General features: G+C 41.8%; 1 protein-coding gene across 5 annotated transcripts in view; it reads left to right on the top strand.

The window, feature by feature from the left end:
• The window catches only part of eefsec (eukaryotic elongation factor, selenocysteine-tRNA-specific), a 42,769-nt gene extending 30,287 nt beyond the window's left edge, over window positions 1–12,482 (top strand). For all 5 annotated transcript variants that reach the window (XM_061940621.2, XM_061940628.2, XM_061940614.2 and 2 more), the window contains exon 8: window positions 11,910–12,482. In XM_061940621.2, the coding sequence (XP_061796605.2) occupies window positions 11,910–12,088 (179 nt within the window). In that variant the 3' untranslated portion in view covers window positions 12,089–12,482. The remainder of the gene's footprint in view (window positions 1–11,909) is intronic.
• The last annotated feature ends 5,910 nt before the right edge of the window (window positions 12,483–18,392 follow it).

An 18,392-nucleotide genomic window follows, 5' to 3' on the forward strand; every position in this document is an offset into this window, starting at 1 on the left:
ATTCCCCACGCATGAAAAGTGAGGGACAGGAAGTGTTGCGGTGTACCTCCACACATGTGCCTTAAAGCAGTGGTCCCCAACCACCGGTTGGTACCGGGCCACACAAGAAATAAAAAAAAGTAATTTTTTTAAATTTATTTATTTATTTATTAATTGTTTTAATTAAATCAACATGAAAAACACAATATATCAATATCAATATAGATCAATACAGTCTGCAGGGATACAGTCCGTAAGCCATACTTGCCAACCCTCCCGAATTTTCCGGGAGACTCCCGAAATTCAGCGCCTCTCCCGAAAACCTCCCGGGACAAATATTCTCCCGATTTTCAGCCGTAGCTGGAAGCCACGCCCCCTCCAACTCCATGCGGACCTGAGTGAGGACAGCCTTTTTTCATGACTGGAGGACAACAGGGTGACAAGAATTAAATCATCCAGACTAGAGATACATTGTATTATTATCTTTATCTTACCTAAAAATAAATATATTTATTAATTTAAAAAAAAACTAAATACATTTTTACTATATTTTGCTAAAACATCAAAATTAATTGTATTTTTATTTGTATTTTTTCCTGACTCCTTACTACATCCAGCCATAGAATTATACATTAAAATAAACATATTTGAAATAATTGATTTTAAATTATCATAATAATTCATTTAAAATGACCATATTTAATTATTAAAATAATTGCTTGTTTATCAACAACTTTAGGATTTTATTCATTACATTTTGAAACTCTCAGAAGCCAACTTATGTTATATTCCTTAATATTTATTTATGCAAGTTTGAAGTATCAATTATCTAAACACAGTTTTGTTTGCATATTTTCAGGATGTAGATATCTATTTCTATATATATGTATGAAATACTTGACTTGCTGAATTCTAGCTGTCAATATACTCCTCCCCTCTTAACCACGCCCTCAACCACGCCCCGCCCCGCCCCCGACCACGCCCCCCACCTCCCGAAATCGGAGGTCTCAAGGTTGGCAAGTATGCCGTAAGCACACATGATTGTATTTCTTTATGAAAAAAAAAAAAACATAAAAAAAAAAAAAAAATACCATGGGAAACTAATGGGAATAAACATTGAATGCAACATGCAAGATCTTGCAGCATGATTATTAGCTAAAACAACCTGATTTAATGCAAATTCAGTAGAATTTCAGCCCTCCACTGTGCATTCCTCCATTACATGCGCAGATAATTCCCAGCATGCTACACATTACAGCAGGGCTATTGAGGCCACACTAGTATTTGAGCCCAAGGACTTCAACCAGTCAGGTAAGTTTTGATGATGTTACTGGGGTAAATATATTTGATCTATGGTATTTAAGTGGAATAGAGGTGTAATTGCTTGTTACTGTATGGCTGTAGACTACTCCAGCAGACTTCCACTCAAGCTAGCTAGCTGTTCCTGTACTTGTTCAATGATTTTGGGGCCAATATCTCTAGCTAGCTAGGTTTATGTACCACCACAGTCTCATAATGAACTGAAAATATTTCTCCGTTAGCCGTGATGCTAATTTTCTCTATGTTAAATCCCATTCATTTATGCTAACAATGTTAGCGATCCGAATTTACCTTTTTTGTGATCTGTAAAGTTCAACTAGCAAATACTAAATCAAAACGTGTAGTTTCCTCTGCCTTCTGTTCTGCTAGCCATTCTGTTGGCATACAAGAATGTAGGTTATAGTTTGATTTAGCATGCTGATTGACTGTTCATTTATTCATCTAGCCTATTTCTATTCATTTGTCCATCAGTAAAATATTTTTAAAGACTACTCCAATGGTTTAGCTGACTATTTATATATGTGTGTGGCATTGCATTAGTGTTTTACAAGAATAAATAAATACAAACAGAATAATGCCACGTACACCATCTGGTGTGTGGAGACATTTCACCCCAACCAATGTAGGCGGAAAGGCTGTGTACATTTGCAAATACTGTGCAAAGAGCTATGTCAAAAATGCCACAAAGATGCAGCAGCATATAGACAAGTGCCCAATAATATATCATTATTGGAATTCCCCATTAATTCCCATATACTCCCATTAATTCCCATGGACGGTGTCCAACTTTGAATAATCAAAAAATGGTCAATATTTCCAAACTTCCCGTGGTAAATTTCCGAAAATTTACCGGAAGCTTTCCACCCCTTTGCAAACCTAGTTACACCCCGAGTTGACACTTTCTGTGATTGTGGGGCTGGGCAGATTGTTTTCAGGATGTGGTAAAGAGCGGTAGGGTGGACATCTCCAGCCGCATTCCCAGGATTCCTCCAGGGATTGCCCGTGTTCCGGGGGAAGTCTGTTCTCTATTTATTTTACCTTCTGTTGCTCCAAACCCACTGGTCCGCACCAGGAGGGGAGAGAAAACAAAAACATATCCAAGCGAGAGCCTCACCTACATCCTCTTTAATGCGTAACACACACTCAATTTGGGGAAAGGTTATGGTTATGTCCTTGGCAGCTAATAGTTGCAGTTATTTCTTCAACAAAATATTCCCATTAAACTTAGTGTTTTGTTTCCAGCATAATCATTTAGATGATGATAGCTATTTGTTGGTCACTGTAGTATCAGTCATAAGTAGGGATGGACATCTCTCATATTTCAATCAAGACAGTACTCAACAATACCAAATGTATTACTTTTATGTCTGTTCATGTGCTAATTAATGTTCAACAAAATGCCTTTTTTTTGTTATTTTACATTTAACAATGAGCTGATAATAATAACTGCACCGTTCATTTGTTAAATCATGTTTTCTTGAGTACCATTTGCAAGTATGCATCCATTTTAGTTTGTCCTAAATGTGTTGTCCCAAAGTAGTCTTTGCCATTAAAATTAATGTGCCAGGCTTGTCTTTTGATGAGTCCTACAAAGTGTGTATACTGTAAGTAAGCATGCACGTATTACGCACCAGATGTTTGATTGTAACATGCATCTTAGTTGTAGTTTTTATTAACACGTTTGGAAATGTATAAATTGCCATGTAAAATTGCTAATGCTAATCAGTAGCAGTAGTGAGGCACAAATCTTGTTCCTCACTCAATGCCCACCGTGTGAGACGAAGGAGGAGTGGCATAAAACACGTCTTTCTGTGGCAGCGTCGGAGAAAGTTGCGCATGTAAACAAACTGTCCGCATCACAAGCCACACAACTACGGTGAGTTCAAGGGCCGCGGAAATGAGTAGGACAAAACGGCGCTCGGCAAATACTCTCATCAGTGAAGCATAAACACAAAAATATTAAACAGTGGGCTTTCTAACAATTAGGAAGGTTTGTGTCATCATCCTACAGAATCCATATTAGAGTGTCTAGTGCAGGGGGTGTCAAACTCGTCTTCATTGAGGGCCACATTGCACTTGTAACATTAATAAAAGAAACATACATGTATAAGGATTAGCCGAATGATATTGTCACACGATTACCTATGCATTTGATTAGTAAATGTATATTTTACCTACATTGTAAGAAAAAAAAATCTGTGGATTTTGCGGTAAAAAATGGCAGTATTTTACCATAAAATTTACAGTAAAATAGTCACTCTATTTACTGTTAAATTCTGGTGATTGAGCTGCCAGTTTTTGTTATTTTTTGGGGTGATAATAAATATGGTTGCTGTTTTCACAGTGTATTACTGTAAATGAAAAAACGGTAGCACAGTTTTTCCATACGGCAGGATTTTGATGACCGAGCTGTTTTTCAAAAAATATATATAGTGTCATGTTTAGGGACGGCGTGGAGGAGTGGCCGTGCGCAACCCGAGGGTCCCTGGTTCAATCCCCACCTAGTACCAACCTCGTCATGTCCGTTGTGTCCTGAGCAAGACACTTCACCCTTGCTCCTGATGGGTGCTGGTTAGTGCCTTGCATGGCAGCTCCCTCCATCAGTGTGTGAATGTGTGTGTGAATGGGTAAATGTGGAAGTAGTGTCAAAGCGCTTTGAGTACCTTGAAGGTAGAAAAGCGCTATACAAGTACAACCCATTATCATTATCATTATGTTTACAGCGTACAATATGATTAATAACTTGCTTTGGAATCATAAGGCGAAGTAAATATTTACGTATGTTTTTAACCCCAAAAATGTTTTGAATGTATGACAATTATCTGTTGCATTATTAGATATATAAAGTTTAAAAGATATATAAATACATGTAGTACATGTCTTTTTTTTTTTTAACTAGTTTATTGATGCATATTATTTCCAGGCTTTCACGGGCCATTCAAAATGAGTTTGAAACCTACGATCTAGTCCAGGGGTCGGCAACCTTTACCAGTCAAAGAGCCATTTTGACCAGTTTTACAAATTATAGAAAACAATGGGAGCCATAAAAATTATGTGAAATTTAAAATGAAATAACACTGCATAAAAAGTTTTTTTTTTTGCTTTGCATAAACCAGGGGTCTCAGACCACACCTTAATATGGAATTTGAATGCTGGTGCGGCACGCGGGTTTGATATGAATGGCGCTTGTCAACGTCATGCGTGGCGTGATGGTGGAGCATATAGCACCCACTACAACCAGCGTGCCTGATCAGCCACATGTTGTATGGGGCTTCTGCTTGCTCACTCATGTAAGCGGCAGCAAGGCATACTTGGTCAACAACCACACATGTTAGATTGACGGTGGCGGTATAAAAAAAACTTTAACACTCTTACTAATAATGCGCCACACTGTGAACCCACACCAAACAATAATGACAAACACATTTCGGGAGAACATCCGCACCGTAATACAACATAAACACAACAGGACAAATACCCAGAATCCCATGCAGCCCTAACTCTTCCGGGATACATTATACACCCCCGCTACCAAACCCCGCCCACCTCAACCTACGCACAGAAGGGGGGGGGGGGTTGATGTGTGAGGGAGCAGGGTTGGGGTGGGGCCGGGGTTTGGTGGTAGCAGGGGTGTATAATGTAGCCCGCAAGAGTCAGGGCTGCATGGGATTCTGGGTATTTGTTCTGTAATGTTTATGTTGTGTTAAGGTGCAGATGCTCTCCCGAAATGTGTTTGTCATTCTTGTTTGGTTTTGGTTCAAAGTGTGGCGCATTATTAGTAAGAGTGTTAAAGTTGTTTTATATGGTCACCGTCAGTGTAACCTGTGTGGCTGTTGACCAAGTATGCCTTGCTGTCACGTACGTGTGCAAGCAGAAAATGCATGCTGTATAACAAGTGGTTGGGCTGGCACGCTGTTAATACAGATTGTAGAGGGCGCCAAATGCTGTACCATCATGGCACGCCCTTATTATAACAGTAAGGGTGAAAATCAGTAAATATTAATCCCGGGAGTTTTCTGCGAGAAGCACTGAAATCCGGAAGTCTCGCGGAAATATCGGGGGGTTCGGCAAGTAAGCCGCTGAGCCGTATCAGAGTGATCAAAGAGCCGCATGCGGCTCCGGAGCCGTGGGTTGCCGACCCCTGGTCTAGTCGATAGAAAAACTCTAAATAAATCTAATCCATTATTATTATTATTATTAAAACAAAAAATATATTTTTCCCCCACATCTTTTTCTATTTTCATACAATTTTGAAAAAGCTTCAGGAAGCCACTAGGGCGGCGCTAAAGACCCCCGTCCTATGGTAACCTATGTGCAACTGACAAAAAGTATACCCAAACTATGTTCAAGTGCGGTCCTGCCGGCGTAGCCACAACTAACAGGGCTATCTGTTAGCGCTGCAAGCATAACCAGCCTTACCTTGGCGTAACGATAACAAGAAGAATGCTGGCGCCATTATGCATGAGGCCAGACAGACCGCGTGTTAAGCCCTGAAACTAGAACATTGCTTGCCGTCCATGTCGAAAATCAAGAGCAAAATTAGCAGCCGCCTTCAATGGCGGGGAACACACACAGGCATCACTGTGACATAGCATGAGGACGTCTCTAGGGTTCAAGAAAGGTTACGTGTCAGGCTTAGTCATTTTCATTGTCTATTATTGTGAACATTATAACACATACAAACATGTTTTAATGAGAGCAGCTTCAGTTCTCCTACCTAAGTTGCAGTGAAGAATAACACTGCACACAGTTGTGCCAGAATTATTTCCCATGTCGGTCTTGTTTAGACGGCAAACGAGTTGGACCTGAATCAACCCAGAGATGGTTTTGCACACATGTTCATCTATGAAGTAGGAAGAATGGAGGTTTGCTTGGAAGGGAATCTTATCTAGTGGTGAAACTGACCAAATAGGAGTTGTTTGGAAACTTTCTTAGAGCACAGGTGTCCAAACTAGAGATGTCCGATAATATCGGACTGCCGATATTCCATCCATCCATCCATCCATCCATCCATCTTCTTCCGCTTATCCGAGGTCGGGTCGCGGGGGCAGCAGCCTAAGCAGGGAAGCCCAGACTTCCCTCTCCCCAGCCACTTCGTACAGCTCTTCCTGTGGGACCCCGAGGCGTTCCCAGGCCAGCCGGGAGACATAGTCTTCCCAACGTGTCCTGGGTCTTCCCCGCGGCCTCCTACCGGTCGGACGTGCCCTAAACACCTCCCTAGGGAGGCGTTCGGGTGGCATCCTGACCAGATGCCCGAACCACCTCATCTGGCTCCTCTCGATGTGGAGGAGCAGCGGTTTTACTTTGAGCTCCCCCCGGATGGCAGAGCTTCTCACCCTATCTCTAAGGGAGAGCCCCGCCACCCGGCGGAGGAAACTCATTTCGGCCACTTGTACCCGTGATCTTGTCTTTTCGGTCATAACCCAAAGCTCATGACCATAGGTGAGGATGGGAACTTTGATCGACCGGTAAATTGAGAGCTTTGCCTTCCGGCTCAGCTCCTTCTTCACCACAACGGATCAATACAGCGTCCGCATTACTGAAGACGCCGCACCGATCCGCCTGTCGATCTCACGATCCACTCTTCCCTCACTCGTGAACAAGACTCCGAGGTACTTGAACTCCTCCACTTGGGGCAAGATCTCCTCCCCAACCCGAAGATGGCACTCCACCCTTTTCCGGGCGAGAACCATGGACTCGGACTTGGAGGTGCTGATTCTCATCCCAGTCGCTTCACACTCGGCTGCGAACCGATCCAGTGAGAGCTGAAGATCCTGGCCAGATGAAGCCATCAGGACCACATCATCTGCAAAAAGCAGAGACCTAATCCTGCAGCCACCAAACCAGATCCCCTCAACGCCTTGACTGCGCCTAGAAATTCTGTCCATAAAAGTTATGAACAGAATCGGTGACAAAGGGCAGCCTTGGCGGAGTCCAACCCTCACTGGAAACGTGTCCGACTTACTGCCGGCAATGCGGACCAAGCTCTGGCACTGCCGATATTATCCGACGATAAATGCTTTAAAATGTAATATTGGAAATTATCAGTATCGGTTTCAAATTTATCGGTATCAGTTTCAAAAAGTAAAATGTATGACTTTTTAAAAGGCCGCTGTGTACACGGACATAGGGAGAAGTACAGAGCGCCAATAAACCTTAAAGGCACTTCCTTTGCGTGCCGGCCCAGTCACATAATATCTACGGCTTTTCACACACACAAGTGAATGCCAGCATACTTGGTCAACAGCCATACAGGTCACTCATTCATTTCTTTTTATTCCTTTCATGAAAATGCATATATACAAGTCATATACAGTTGACACTTTCATTGTTTTTTTGTTTCTTATACATTTCCATGATCAGAAAGAAGCAGATGGAAGAATACTGAGGATGGCCGTATAAACAACTTTAACCCTGTTACAATTATGCGCCACACTGTGAACCCACACCAAACAAGAATGACAAACACATTTCAGGAGAACATCCGCACCGTAACACAACATAAACACAACAGAACAAATACCCAGAACCCCTTGCAGCAGTAACTCTTCCGGGATGCTACAATATACACCCCCCTACTTTGATACTTATTGTGCATTAAAGATGCTAAAAGCAATCCAATGTAGGTTATTATATGCTAAGCTACCTGGACCAAACATCCATCTTCTCTTTGTGTTATAGGTTACAAAGGAAATTAGAAACATCTAATAATATAAAGTACACACCTCTGTTTTTGCTAGTAAGCATTTCTAAAAGGTCAGATGAAAACCAAATCAATGTTTTTCCGAAAGAAATATTGTAAATCAGTCACACACGCACAGAAAATATTAACACAAAACACATTTTATTAGGGATGTAATGATTATTCGATTTACGTTCCTTCGATTCAGCTGCGTCGATCTGTGCCCGCCAAGTTTGCCTTCCGGAAGATCGGTATCGATTGATTTTATTGATACTAGAAAAAGGAAAACATTGGATTTTAAGAACTATAAAAAGGACTTTATATGAAGTTGAAGTCTTTTAACAATAGGGAGGTTAAACGTTAAGTCTGTCTGCCCGTCTGCGGCGTCATCAAAACAAAAATGACGGATACGATGGTCAAGAAAGGTCATAACAAACGCAAACGCCACGAGACAATGTTATTAATTACAGCACAACAACTTTCAGCTACAGCACGATCGCAAAAGCCACAACAAATGTAAACGACACAACTTTAAGCCACAAAGGGCGCGACCAACACAACGGAAGTGACAGCGGAGCAAGTTACGGCGACGGACCGACTTCCTGAACACAACAACTTGAGGCCACAACACAACTATATGTCATTGGAGACGCCAGGGCGGGGAACAGTTACTGTATGGCCGAGTCTGGGAACTTTCTTTCACAGGTAAAACCCTGTTTTTATTGAATATGAGAGAAAGTGTTTCCTCTTTCTCATTCAACCTTAAATGTTGGTTGAACTTTATTCAAATAGGATGTGAATGAATTGGCCATTAATTGCTGTTTACTTTCTTTTTTGTATTCATAATTTGTACATAATTCCCTTACAAGAAATAACAGGAAAATAGGAACCTTCTGCAGTGTCCAGTACACACTATTTATTTCACACTCACACTGCTTGATTTGTTTTGCTAAAAAGTTATTTTGCTGAAATCCATTTAAACTCACTGAATCGTTTGGGTTCGTATTGCTCTAAAAATATATATATACCGTTTTTTTCGGACTATAAGTCACAGTTTTTTTCATAGTTTGGCCGGGGGTGCGACTTATACTCAGTAGCGACTTATGTGTGAAATTATTAACACATTAGCGTAAAATATCAAATAATATTATTTATCTCATTCACGTAAGAGACTAGACGTATAAGATTTCATGGGATTTAGCGATTAGGAGTGACAGATTGTTTGGTATGTTCTATATGTTATAGTTATTTGAATGACTCTTACCATAATATGTTACGTTAACATACCAGTTGGTTATTTATGCCTCATATAACGTACACTTATTCAGTCTGTTGTTCACTATTCTTTATTTATTTTAAATTGCCTTTCAAATGTCTACTCTTGGTGTTGGCTTTTATCAAATACATTTCCCCCCAAAAATGCGACTTATACTACAGTGCGACTTGTATATGTTTTTTTCCTTCTTTATTATGCATTTTGGGCCGGTGCGACTTATACTCCGAAAAATACAGTAAAACGGATGACATATATACATATATAGGGCTGCAACTAACGATTAATTTGATCATCGATTAATCTGTCGATTATTACTTCGATTAATCGATTAATAATCGGATAAAAGAGACAAACTACATTTCTATCCTTTCCAGTATTGTATTTTAAACCATACTTATTTTGATTATTGTTTCTCAGCTGTTTGTACATGTTGCAGTTTATAAATAAAGGTTTAAAAAAAAAAAAAAAAAAAAAACTGCCTCTGTGCATGCGCATAGCATAGATCCAACGAATCGATGACTAAATTAATTGCCAACTATTTTTATAATCGATTTTAATCGATTAGTTGTTGCAGCCCTAATATATATATATATATATATATATATATATATATATATATATATATATTTCCTGAATCGTATCGGCAATCACAAATTCTGAATGTTATCAAATCGTTGTTAAAACAAATTGTTACACCCCTACATTTTATATAGAATAATAGCAGTTTGTGAAGTACGTATCAATGATGAATTATTTAGGTAAATGAACATTTACTTTACTAAGTGCTGGCACTTGCAACTTTTTTTGGCCTCCTGGTGTAGGAGTTATTTTGCAGTCCTACTCAATAACCAAGTAGTAACGTGTTTGGGCACTCGATTTATGGAGCGATACTCACAAACTAGTTTTTTTATCTGCATCTTTGGCTTTATGAGACACAATACTAAAAATGAGGCAAACGATTGGCAAGGAAATCAACACTCTGGACACTCTTGTCTAGAGCAGTGGTTCTTAACCTTGTTGGAGGTACCGAACCCCACCAGTTTCATATGTGCATTCACCCAACCCTTCTTTAGTGAAAAATAAAATGTTGTTTTTTTCAAATTCAAGACAAAGTTATATGTTTTTGGTAACACTTTAGTATGGGGAACATATTCTAAGTAACCAAGACTTAATTTAGAGTTTTTTGGACACTAGGGGAACATATTCTAAGTAACAAAGGCTTAATTTAGAGTTTTTTGGACACTAGGGGAACATATTCTAAGTAACAAAGACATAATTTAGAGTTTTTTGGACGCTAGGGGAACATATTCTAAGTAACAAAGACTTAATTTAGAGTTTTTTGGACACTAGGGGAACATATTCTAAGTAACAAAGACTTAATTTAGAGTTATTTGGACACTAGGGGAACATATTCTAAGTAACAAAGACTTAATTTTGAGTTTTTTGGACACTAGGGGAACATATTCTAAGTAACAAAGACTTAATTTAGAGTTATTTGGACACTAGGGAACATATTCTAAGTAACAAAGACTTAATTTAGAGTTATTTGGACACTAGGGGAACATATTCTAAGTAACAAAGACTTAATTTAGAGTTTTTTGGACACTAGGGGAACATATTCTAAGTAAAAAAGGCTTAATTTAGAGTTTTTTGGACACTATTGGAACATATTCTAAGTAACAAAGACTTAATTTAGAGTTATTTGGACACTAGGGAAACATATTCTAAGTAACAAAGACTTCATTTAGAGTTTTTTGGACACTAGGGGAACATGTTCTAAGTAACAAAGGCTTCATTTAGAGTTTTTTGGACACTAGGGGAACCTATTCTAAGTAACAAAGACTTAATTTAGAGTTTTTTGGACACTAGGGGAACATATTCTAAGTAACAAAGACTTAATTTACAGTTTTTTGGACACTAGGGAAACATATTCTAAGTAACAAAGACTTCATTTAGAGTTTTTTGGACACTAGGGGAACATGTTCTAAGTAACAAAGGCTTCATTTAGAGTTTTTTGGACACTAGGGGAACCTATTCTAAGTAACAAAGACTTAATTTAGAGTTTTTTGGACACTAGGGGAACATATTCTAAGTAACAAAGACTTAATTTAGAGTTATTTGGTTAGGGTTAGGGCCAGGGTTAGAGGGTTAGGGTTATAATAAGGCCATGCCGTTTAAGGCATTAATAAGTACTTAATAATGACTAGTTAAGAGCCAATATGTTACTAATTTGCATGTTAATAAGCAACTAATTAATGGTGAATATGTTCCCCATACTAAAGTGTTACCATGTTTTTTTACTGGTGCACAAAATGAAGCGTGCATGAACATCACCTTGTTCAAAGAACAAAACCAACACAGTGCATACACTCACAACAAATTACACACCTGCAAATCAGTCTGACTTCTGCTGTTGCCATATCCGTAATACGCCGATAGGGAGAAGTTTTTATTCACACCATGAGTCGGGTGTGTCTCGACCTCCGCCGAACCCCTGAGGCCGACTCACCGAACCCCTAGGGTTCCATCGAACCCAGGTTAAGAACCACTGGACTAGAGAGATAGCTCATTTGTATTTGCATTGAATAGTCTGCCTTGATAGAGGGTGTGAAATGATCATTAGCTTGACTTGTCTGCGGATCTTCTCTTCAGAGGGTCTTCGCCCAGAAACCAAGCAGTTGCTGTCCTCGTCTGGCAAGAAAAAAGGGAAAGGAGGCGCCCGAGACGCTGCCAACGAAGAGGAGCCCAAAGCGGAGGCACATCAGGTTAGCATTCACTTGAATTTCAAGCGCTACGTCTTTGACCCCCACAAGAAGATGGTTCAGTTGTGATTTGAGCACGGTTCCCTCGGAGAACTCCGCAGCCTTCGCTTTCCAAGGGGAACGTGAGAAATGATATTGAATGATGTAACCGCAGACACAGAAATGTTTTATTTGCGATGAACTCAATTTACCTTCTCTCCATAATTCGCTGAAATCAGATGAGCCAATAATGGAACGTTTCCATCTGCATCTTCTAAGTTGCATTATAAAAACAATCATGTTCTTATCTCTTTCTTGCCGGCGCTGGTTTCAAAGGTCACATTTGTTATTTCCATCATGGTTGACTCAATCCCGCACTCTAGTTTTTTTTCAACCTCATTTCTTGTAATGACAGCAGATGAAAGGTTTTGGTCCCCAAAATGTTAATTATGTCAGATTCAAAATAAAACAAATCTAATCTGAAGCTCCCTTTGCTGTTCAGTTTTTTTTTCCGCATCAGTGCATCAGATGTGCTTTATTGATCGAATGTAAATACGATTTTATAGAATGGTTTCATAACTCAAAATATACAAAATAAACCGTTTGAATCACGCTGACTCATACAGAAATGAGATTGAACAGCAGTTAGTCATACTTGCCAACCCTCCCGGATTTTCCGGGAGACTCCCGAAATTCAGCTCCTCTCCCGAAAACCTCCCGGGACAAATTTTCTCCCGAAAATCTCCTGAAATTCAGGCGGACTCAGGTCCTCCACAATATAAAAAAGCATACCTGCCCAATCACGTTATAACTGTAGAATGATGGAGGGCGAGTTCTTGGTTTCTTATGTGGGTTTATTGTTAGGCAGTTTCATTAACGTCCTCCCAGCGTGGCAACAACACACAACAACAGCAGTCACTTTTTTGTATACCGTAAAGCAGTTCGTCTGCCGTAAACAGCAATGTTGTGACACTCTTAAACAGGACAATACTGCCATCTAGTGCATTTGATGAAAGCACTTTTGTGCGTGCCACACAGCAATGCATCATCAGAGAGGGTGTTCAGCATGGCTCGAAAAATAGTGACAGAGAATAGAACAAGGATGGACAACAATGAGTAGATGAGTGTTATGTGTGTGTGTATATGTGTAAATAAATGAACACTGAAATTCAAGTATTTATTTTATATATATATATATATATATATATATATATATATATATATATATATATATATATATATATATAAAATAAATACTTGAATATATATATGTATAGCTAGAATTCACTGAACGTCAAGTATTTCTTATATATATATATATATATATATATATATATATATATATATATATATATATATATATATATATATGTATATGAAATACTTGACTTGGTGAATTCTAGCTGTAAATATACTCCTCCCCTTTATTTTTGGCTAGCAAAGACAAACTCTCGCACAATTTGTACACATCTTGTTTGTATTTGACAGCGAGGATGCAACAAGCTACACACACTGAACAGCAGTGCCTTACAAAGTGGGGACCGGGGTCCATATGCCCCCCGCAGCTCGCTCTTATTGACCTGCGGCACATTGTAAGAATACAAGAAAATGCGGAACAGCACAGAAAAACCTGACAGAAAAAAAGCAAAAAGGCATAATCGAGTAAGTAGAAGTTGAAATATTGATACTAATGACACATAGGTGTCTAAAACTAAACAAAAAAAATGACCCCCCCCTACATTCCTGGTTGGACACCGCTGCTGCACTTTTAAAGTATCGTGTGGCCAAATATGACACCCAACAGTCAGTATGATGAACTACAAGCACAGTAATGAACACATTCCTATCATGGTAACCATGGCAACGCTAATCCAAACTGCAGCACTGATATTTCACTGAGAGCTTGAATGCACACACACTTCTAAATGTAGTTTTTTATGAATGAAGTGTCTTGAACAGAGATTGAAGCCTGCTGTAAAGATGATGATGTCTGTAATATAATTGTTATTTGTGTATTATACTTATAGTTTGTGTATTATACGTGTCCTTTGTGTATTATATGTGTAGCATGTGTATTATACGTGTGGTTTGTGTATAATACGTGCAGTATGTGTATTATACGTGTTGTTTGTGTATTATACGTTTGTGAATTGTACATGTGGTTTGTGTATTATTCGTGCAGTATGTGTATTATACATTTAGTTTGTGTATTATGCGTGTCGTTTGTGTATTGTACGTGTAGTTTGTGTATTACGCGTATTAGTTTGTGTATTATACATTTAGTTTGTGTATTATATGTGGCGTTTGTGTATTATACGTGTAGTTTGTGTATTATAGGTTTCGTTTGTGTATTATTATTACTCTGACCCCGTATCTCAGCGACTCTGTCACAAACCTGGGGGTAAAGTTTGACTCAGATTTTAAATTCGAAAAACAAATCAGCAGCGTCGTTCAAAAAAGCTTTTATCAATTACGCCAAATAGCGAAAGTGAAACCGCTTCTATCAAGACATGATCTTGAGAAATTAATCCACGCTTTTATCTCGACTCGTCTTGATTACTGTAATGCCCTGTATGTAGGCATTAGCCAGGCCTCCCTCGCCCGCCTGCAGCTCGTGCAGAACTCTGCTGCTCGTCTGCTAACACAGACCCGCAGACGTGAGCACATCACCCATATTTTAGCGTCCCTTCACTGGCTCCCTGTGCGTTACCGAATACATTTTAAACTCCTTTTATTTGTTTTTAAATGTCTAAACAACCTCGCGCCAACCTATCTCTCCGACCTCCTTCAGCCTTACTGCCCCACCCGATCCTTAAGATCAGCCGATCAGCTGCTGTTGACGGTCCCTGACACAAGCCTGAAGCTTAGAGGTGACAGAGCTTTCGCCGTTGCTGCTCCCAAGCTCTGGAACGACCTACCCCTGAGTGTTAGACAAGCCTCCTCTCTTCCTGTTTTTAAATCTCTCTTAAAAACATACTTTTATTCCATGGCTTTTAACACTGAGTGATATCCATCCTGCAATGGCGCCCCATAATACACCTGCTGTGATCCTGTTTTTATGTTTTTATGTTTTTATTAATTCTATTTTAATTATTTATTTTTTATCGTGTTCTGTTTGTGTTGTGTTGTGTTTGCTCGGTACTCGTTTTATCTTTTAACCTGTTCATTGTACAGCACTTTGGCTACCCCTGTGGTAAATTTTAAATGTGCTCTATAAATAAAGTTGATTTGATTTGATTTGATTATAGGTGTAGTTTGTGTATTTAATGTGCAGAATGTGTATTATATGTGTAATTTGTGTATTACACATGCAGTATGTGTATTACATGTGCAGAATGTGTATTACACGTGCAGTATGTGTATTATAAGTGCAGTGTGTGTTTTATAGGTGCAGTGTGTGTATTATGCGTGCAGTATGTGTAATATGCGTGCAGTAAGTGTATTACGCATGCAAAACGTGTATTACAAGTGCAGTGTGTGTATTATACGTGCAGTGTGTGTATTATACATGCAGTGTGTGTATTGTACGTGCAGAGTGTGTATTATATGTGCAGAGTGTGTATTATACTTGCAGAATGTGTACTATTATTTTTGGACTTTTTGTGCAGTTTTGTTTTGTCACCATAGTTACCCATTAGTTTCACCTGTCATGTCACGCACCTGTTTTGAGTCACGCACTTGTTGTTAATCATGTCCATAAGTATTTAAGTTCATTCCTTTTTCTGTTGTTCGTCCTGACGACCTCACACCACATTTATGCTCTGTCCATTCCTCTAAGATCCTGCTTCATGTCCCTTGTCAAAGTAAGTTTTGGTTCCATGTTTATAGTCTTTTTGTTTTTCATAGTTTGTTCTCCGCCACTGTGCGCGCTTTCATTTATTCCTTTTTTTTGATAATAATAAATCATGTACCTTAATTCCCGTCTCGCCCGTGCCAACTTTCCGTTGCATCCTGGAAAAGCAAACTCCCAAGATCAAGTCGTGACAGTAGGTCGTCAGCAGATCCGCTTTTCCGCACCTAAGTTGGCCGAGTTGGATAGATTGGACGAAGGAACGTGGGAGGTCCTGCGCGCCATGGAAGCCGAGACGCTTCGCTATTCCCCCAGGGAGCGCAGGGGGATGATGTGGGGGAATGGAGGCAAGCTGGTGCCGATCGGCGCGTCGCTCCCGTCCCGGAAACGTCGCCAAGGACGGGGAAAGACTTCCGCGAGCCGGCAGGACACCCCACTCCCACAAGCCCCTCCCCCTCCGGGCGGAAGCAAGCAGCAGCCAGCCCGGCTTCCACAGGATGACATCACAGCCCAGGATTTTTTTTTCAATACTTTTTCTTTAAATCACCCGACTCCAGCTAAAAACTCTAATGCCATGTCTTTGATAAAACATTATCAAAACATGTTTTTAGAAATCAGGTCTAGTCAGTCACAGCCATCCCAATTTCATGCCCCGCCCCCCAAGACTCAAGTCCCGCCCCCGTCACAATTTTTTTCTTTTTTTGCCGCCCACACAACCCCAGGTGGGGGATAAAGAAAAATATTGTGGCCAAAATAAAGGGGAAATTTCTGCCCGCCCACCCCTACAGAGATTTCCAGACCGCAGGGAGCGCGTCTGGTATCCGCCCCTTGAGGGGGGGGCTGGGGTCGGGAGCTGTGTAGGTGGGGTGGCTCTGCATCACCATGTCAAGCCACAGCCTCCAGCACGGCCGCCACCACCAGTCTTCTGACCCGTCAAGCCACAGCCTCCAGCACGACCGCCCTCACCAGTCTTCCGACCTGTCCAGCCACAGCCTCCAGCACGACCGCCCTCACCAGTCTTCCGACCCGTCAAGCCACAGCCTCCAGCACGACCGCCCTCACCAGTCTTCCGCCATGCCAAGCCGCAACCCCCAGCTAGGCCACCTCCACCTGCTCCAAGGCTAGCACCACGGCTAGCTGCTCCAAGGCTAGCACCTGTCGCCGCACCTGTCGCAGCACCACGGCTAGCACCTGTCGCCGCACCAGTTGCCGCACCAAGGCTAGCACCAGCTCCACCACGCCAAGTTCCACGGCAGACTTCAGTACCCGCACCACGCCTAGCCGCATCATGCCAAGCTCCGGTACCAGCTCCACGCGGCCAAGCAATGCCAAGCCAAGAACAAGACCCTCCACGCCAAGACCAAGACCCTCCACGCCAAGTCCAAGACCAAGACCCTCCACGCCAAGTCCAAGACCAAGACCCTCCACTCCAAGACCAAGACCAAGACCCTCCACGCCAAGTCCAAGACCAAGACCCTCCACGCCAAGTGCCGCCAGTCGCAGCTCCAAGACGCCAAGTGCCGCCAGTCGCAGCTCCAAGACGCCAAGTGCCGCCAGTCGCAGCTCCAAGACGCCAAGTGCCGCCAGTCGCAGCTCCAAGACGCCAAGTGCCGCCAGTCGCAGCTCCAAGACGCCAAGTGCCGCCAGTCGCAGCTCAACGACGCCAAGTGCCGCCAGTCGCAGCTCAACGACGCCAAGTGCCGCCAGTCGCAGCTCAACGACGCCAAGTGCCGCCAGTCGCAGCTCAACGACGCAAAGACCCGCCATGCCAAGACCAAGACCAAGATCCGCCACGCCAAGACCAAGACCAAGACCCGCCATGCCAAGACCAAGACCCGCCATGCCAAGACCCGCCATGCCAAGACCAAGACCAAGACCCGCCATGCCAAGACCAAGACCCGCCATGCCAAGACCAAGACCAAGACCCGCCATGCCAAGACCAAGACCAAGACCCGCCATGCCAAGACCAAGACCCGCCATGCCAAGACCAAGACCTGCCATGCCAAGACCAAGACCCGCCATGCCAAGACCTAGACCAAGACCAAGACCCACGCCGAGCTTCGCCGCCTGACTTGCCACGCCGAGCTGCCACGCCTGTCTCCTCGTCGGCCACGGATATGGCCGCTACCTGGTCGTCCGCCACGCCAAGTGCGCCCACCTCCCAGTCGGCCACGAATGTGGCCAATCCCTGGGCGCCCGCCTCGCCTGCTGCAGCGGCGTTCCACTCGCCGCCGCCACTTGACTTTGCCTCGGTGGATTCGAGGCCACTTGGGCTGGCGACCCACCGCCATGTCCCCCTCCCGCCCTCCCATGACTATTGATCTTTGGTTTTTTTTAATGGACATCTGGTATCTGTCCTTAAGGGAGGGGCTCTGTCATGTCTGTGTGATCAGGTTTTATTTTTGGACTTTTTGTGCAGTTTTGTTTTGTCACCATAGTTACCCATTAGTTTCACCTGTCATGTCACGCACCTGTTTTGAGTCACGCACCTGTTGTTAATCATGTCCATAAGTATTTATTCATTCATTTTCTGTTGTTCGTCCTAACGACCTCACACCACATTTATGCTCTGTCCATTCCTCTAAGATCCTGCTTCATGTCCCT

The sequence above is a fragment of the Nerophis lumbriciformis genome, linkage group LG03 (assembly GCF_033978685.3).
Source record: "Nerophis lumbriciformis linkage group LG03, RoL_Nlum_v2.1, whole genome shotgun sequence".
In the NCBI taxonomy this organism is placed as follows: domain Eukaryota; kingdom Metazoa; phylum Chordata; class Actinopteri; order Syngnathiformes; family Syngnathidae; genus Nerophis; species Nerophis lumbriciformis.